The following is a 6,000-nucleotide window of genomic DNA, read 5'->3' as shown; positions in this document are numbered from 1 at the left end:
TCTGAATTAACAAAATCAACGTCAAACTCTGCTGTATGGCGCCTTGCTGCATATTCACAGTGCCCTATGAAAGGATGGCCTTTGAATTCCACTTTCATGACCAGATGTCGACATCAATTACTGACAAGTCGGTGTCACACCCGAGCATAAACACGATTAATCGCCGAGTTACCGACTTTCTACATAATTATCTTGGAATCATTATGTGGGCAGGTTCATGTGGTAAGTCGACATAGTCTTCTGTTTATGTCGACATCTTCCGATATGATGTCGACTTAATGCCTCAATTATGTCGACATCATTAAGTCGTAAGTCGGCAACTCGATGGCAGAAATATGCCACCAATATGGTCTATGGTACAAGCACTGACTTCAGTTTTCTATATTCAAAGATAGTGGCTATTTTATATGATTTGCGCATGAGTAACAGGAAGGCGACAAGTCGACAACTCGACAACACGACAAGTCGACAACACGACAACTCGACAACACGACAAGTCGACAATTTACCGCGACAACACGATATTCTGTACGCGCTAATTAGCGTGTTTGAAATGTCGACTTGTCGTGTTGTCGACTTGTCGTCTTGTCGTGTTGTCGCGGTTCGAAAACGCGACAAGTCGACATTTTAACTGTTAAATCTCGGGTTGTCGCAGTTTGAGACCGCGACAACTCGACAAGGCGACAACACGACAAGGCGACAACACAACAACACGAGATGGCCGTAATCAGCCACCATACGGGGGAGACCCCGGACCCCCAAAACACCAATATCTCGCGCCTTCGGCGCTCGAAAAAGCATCAAAATACATGTTAAAACTCATCTGTCATTCTAAATCGTAATGTTTTTCCAAGGGAAACCCCAGACCCCCCAAACCTGCACGCTAATTTGTGTATTCATTATTTCCAGGTAGCGCAGCCATTGTCTATTAGATGTGTACAAGGATTATATGTAATTATACATGAAAAAGTATATCTCCTGTGGGTGCGGAGCGCGCGAGGGGGGGGGGTGTTACGAAATATTGAGGACCATTGCTCCCCCCCATTACGTTTCATCTTCCTACGCCACTGTCTTACGAGTGATGTCATTACCGAGGTAAATATGTATCCTGTTATCATAGTCACGGTTTGTTCACTTCACATTTCATGAAGATGGTTACGGTGTTGACTATGATCCAAACCTTCGTCATTTATGGTATACGGCTTCAATAAGATTCTAATTTAGATCTAGAGACGATAGTAGCATACTAATGAGTCTAATGTTGATGTATCTCGCCGACATTATCGAAAATTTCTGTGGAGATCAAACTTTTCGATTCCTCTTATTCTATGACGCCCCTTGGTTGGCGGGTCAGCCGTGGTGATCAGTTATAGCTTATTGATGTTTGGTCCCCAAATCTGCCAGTCCCGGTTACTCTGTCTTCTCTTCTGTGGTTGTAAATAATAACTGTCATCCTGATCGTATGGGAAACCCTTTAAGGCGCCAACAATCAAATGTTAAGTCCCTTCGCTTTGCACTGCACTTCACTTTCGCTAATCAGCCATTTCACTTCATGTCAAAGTGAATTCCATTAGTATGTTTCGATGTTGCTGTGACCATGTCTCTTCACTTGTCTGGTGTGAACTACAATGATGGTTACATACAATGTATATATAATTAGCTGAAAATGTTCCAAGTGACAATGGGTTGCCACAAATCTTCCAATGTTCACAAACTACTAAATGGCTTTTTTGATAAGTTGTTGCCAACCTTTCTCTTTTGGCTTTTTTATCGATGTCCACTAAAGTATTTACCCTAGCCAGTCCTTTGCCACCCCTTTGGATAAGGCTAGATCCTCAATAAGAACTTTGCTGACCGAACTCTTGATTTTTTTATTTTCTTTTTTGTATAGTAACGTTAACCCTTTATTTACTCTACGCTTATATGACTTCTTGCAATTCCTCGTCTATCTGCACACGTGTTTCTACGCGATGACATGCAGTTCCTATGCTCTCTCAGCTTTTAGCACTGTAGCACCTGCAGCCCATTTCCGACCACTAATATCGACTATGGTCAGAGATGACTTATTATCTACAGCATGGGTATTCAATGTGTAGTGTATAATGCCTTTTACTCCTATTTGGGCCAGTCATCGACAGTCACCAGAAGCAAACTTAAATTCAGTTTGGTTTTATTTAACTTTATTTTCTTTCAACAGCTAAGGATCTCCCATATAAGTACTAAGTAATATGTATTTATTTGGAGATCACGAATGCACATGAGACTGATGTGTATTTGTCCCTTTTAGCCTTCAGTTGTTGATAATAGTGTTTGCTCCTGCTTAGCATTCCGTGTAAAGAGTGTGGGACGACTGGTTTGTCCTTGTCTGTATAATGTGACTGGTAGGGGTGTACTGTCTGGTGTCCTAGGGGTATTCTTCAGTGAGAAGGCAATATAAAATGGGCAAGATTTTCCAGTATTGCAAAGAGACACAACATGAACATAATGCATTCTCCCAAAATAATCACAAATACAGTCACAAATACACATCGCATTCAGGAGATGTCACCCTTAAATGACTGGCGGTTAATAGAATGTATAGTAAACACCCAACCAACCAATCTCTCGCTGTTTCTTGTCTTCTTTGTAATTATCGTCCCGTAAGCATATATATATATAGACTAGCCAGACACACAGCAGGACACTCTTACCAGTCAATTTACAGCCAATTTATACAGAAAAGAGAAGAGCCTACTCTGTGAATGTGGAGTGTAAATATTAAAGACAAGAACTAATGTTGTGTTGCCTCTTACTATTTTGACTGTAAAGTAGCAATTTATCCATTATTTTAAGGTGAAAAGCCAACACCATGCCTGTAAAAATTATGTAACAAACACCAAAATTAATTTTGTTTTTCTTTAATAACAAAAACAGTTTATAACTAAAACTTACATAACAACAGTACCTCACTTGATATTTTGAAATGCCTACTTCAAAATTGTTGACAATATGATCACATTACAAAATAAAAGTCAAGATAATTGATCAAATCATTGAATAATTATTACAACCATATCCATGATTATTTCCTAGTACATACAAATCTTAACACCTCAAGCAGCATGCATGCCTGGCTTAATCTCTGCTGTCCAAATTGTTTCATTTTTATTGTTTTTAAATGAAATGTTTATTCCTTTTCATGATCCTTCAGCTTATAGATTTGATATAAAAAAATCATCATAATGTCATGAAAAGACATGCATCTATCTTATTGGATAATTATCTCTTTAATCTACTGAGCTGCCCCATTTGATTGGGCATTAGTGTCTGATTGGATGTTGAATCTTCAGTTCTCTGATTGGCTACTTCACTTCCAGTTGCCAGGATATCTGACCCACTCTCTGCTGTCTTACTGGCTGATTCACTATCAGCTGAAGTTTGAGTAGTTTGTGATGGCTGATTTGTCCTTACTGGTGATGAGATTGGTAATGTGTTGGCATTGAGGAACAGGGTCACAGGGAAAACACCTATAATCAAACCAGAAAGCAATCTAACAAGAGTTTGAGGTTTTCCATTTACAAAAGATAACTTTTCCAACAATTGGTACTAGTGATGTTAAAGATATCTTTATATACAGCTAGACTTTTTATACATGTAATTAGATAAAAAGTATCCTGTAATCAGATAAAGTGGTATTTTGTTTCATTATTTTGCATTAACTTAATCACCCCTGAAGACATATTTAAACTATTCCAATACAAAGGCTAGAAGAGTTCATTGACAACTGTAAGGGGTGAATGAGTTAAAATTAAAGCCCTGTTGTGTTTCTCAGGTAGTTCAATGACGTAAGCACTGAAGAGGTATTTTATATGTCTGTCAATATAACCAGTTTGACACTCTTACAATTCATATATATAAAGTATAATTGTGGTAAATCGATTTCAAGGTTATACTTACCATTTTGGTTTGAAGTTCCAGGGGCATACTGCAAAGCACTTTGGGTAAGTTGATCTACAGGAATAGCAAATACAACATGACCTTCAAGTCCAGGATGAGCAATTACATTGGAAGGTGAACCTGCCACTATAGGTGAACCTGTTGCTAGAGGCAACCCTGTTGCTATGGATGCACTTACAGCAGTTGCTACAGGAGCAGTCTGTACAGAACCTCCTCCTTGAGGAGATGGATTTACTATTCCTGGGAATATAGTAAACGGTCCCATTGATGTGGAAGCTTGCAGTCCTGTTCCCCGAGCATTGGATGGATCACTACCAGTGACACTACTAGAACTGGGTAAATTAAGTCCCACAATATTCACCAAGTTTTGCTGAGTGGGTGCCACATTGCCAACTGAAGTCTGATTACCCCCTGTAGATGTATCAACGCTGTTAACTCTGATATTAGACTTCTCTGTTGTTTTCACTCTTTTAACAGTTGTTGGTCCAAGAGAATTGTTGCTAACTCCATTTTCTGACTGGAATGGAGCCTGCTCCATGACTGCGTCAGTACAGACATCACTAGTGCCTTCCAACACTCCTTCACTTTGGGTATAATCTCCCACTAAATGCTCCTCCAGAGCTACTCCATTATTTTCTGTCTCTTCGATTTTCTCCTCTTTGATAGCAACATTAATTTTCCTTTTCCTTTTTTTAGCCCGAACATTTTGTGTCTTTTGACTAGCTGCTGCTTCAGGTGGTAATTCCGGCTGGGGCACACTCCCCTTTTCGGCGAGTCTAGAACTTTGCCGTGTTGGATGCAATCTTTTCTTCAGAGGTCTCTCCTTTGATTTCATGTTGTTCACAGAAATACCTTGGTAATAAAAAAAGAAAAACTGATATCATAACATGCAAATATTTTTTCATTTAAATAAAATATGCATAACAAATGACATAGTATAGAATACAACAGGTCAAAACCTTATTCCAATCACTAATGATTTCCCACACTCAACAATATTTCATATTACTGTTGAGAATATTTGTTATTTGATAAAGTGTACTTGAAATATGTAAATTACATTTTCACCTTATGGACAGGGTTTTAATCAACTCTTTGTATAATTGAGGGCAATGTCACAAACGTCATGTAAGAAAGTCATGTATCTCTCACATCTTGATGAAGCAACCAATATAATTTCACAAGAGTAAATTGCTGAATCAAAGAACTGTTATGTCAAGTTCATTTTAAATTTTTACTATAAAATCTTCCATTGGAACTTCAACCAAAGACAAAATAATAAAAAAGATTGAGTGGGCCAAATCTTAAATCACAATCCAATTTTTTTAGGCTACTCATCCATATTATTTTCATATCATTAAATATGTCTGAGTTTTGGGATTCATTTTATTCGGAATAAGGACTAGCTGATTATTCCTCATCAAATTGCCCAAAAAATTTATTAGCTTATGATCATGATTCTATTGTGTACATATATAACTCTTCTTACTACCCTGCTGACATCTGGTGACAAGCCCAACGTGCTAAACCAGTCTGAGTCTAAGGGGTAGTTGAGGTCTCTGGTAGTGACAATATAAGGTGCTATTTCTTCTCTGGATTAGGTTTGCAACCCAAGTGAAGCTTGGTTGAACAAATTGCGATATGCTTGCAGTATTGTGGTAATCTGTCGCCGCAAAGTCCGCACAGCCACAATATAATCTGCTACGTATACGATTTGTAGTAATCTGTGAGACTTAGTCTACACAGCTACAAATTTACCCACTGCCTAAACCGAGAGAAGGAATGGTGTCACATGTAGAAGTGTCAGGTTGAGTCTACCCCAAAGATGCCAAACCATTTTAGTATAGACATATATGTTATACAGTGTTTGTGAACTATATATCATGTTTGTGTAAATTAATGTGTGAATTTATAGGTATGGTTATTTTATTATTTTATAAATTTAAATGTGATGATGGTTTAAATATTGTTTTATCAAATGTTGTAAATACATACTATTTTCTGTTATTTGTACTATTTAAATTTACATTATAGAAAATAGTTGTTCCTCTCCAAAATGAATTA

General features: G+C 37.8%; 1 protein-coding gene across 1 annotated transcript in view; it reads right to left on the bottom strand.

The window, feature by feature from the left end:
* Positions 1–2,881: 2,881 nt before the first annotated feature.
* Positions 2,882–6,000, bottom strand: part of LOC138321360 (uncharacterized) — a 30,515-nt gene continuing 27,396 nt past the window's right edge. The window contains 2 exon segments of the mRNA XM_069265003.1: positions 2,882–3,506; positions 3,937–4,788. Of these exon segments, the coding sequence (XP_069121104.1) occupies positions 3,259–3,506; positions 3,937–4,788 (1,100 nt within the window). The 3' untranslated portion in view covers positions 2,882–3,258.

Source organism: Argopecten irradians, chromosome 4 (genome assembly GCF_041381155.1).
Source record: "Argopecten irradians isolate NY chromosome 4, Ai_NY, whole genome shotgun sequence".
Lineage (NCBI taxonomy): Eukaryota > Metazoa > Mollusca > Bivalvia > Pectinida > Pectinidae > Argopecten > Argopecten irradians.
Note: the sequence above shows the minus strand (reverse complement) of the source record. Positions and strands in the feature narration are given on the sequence as shown.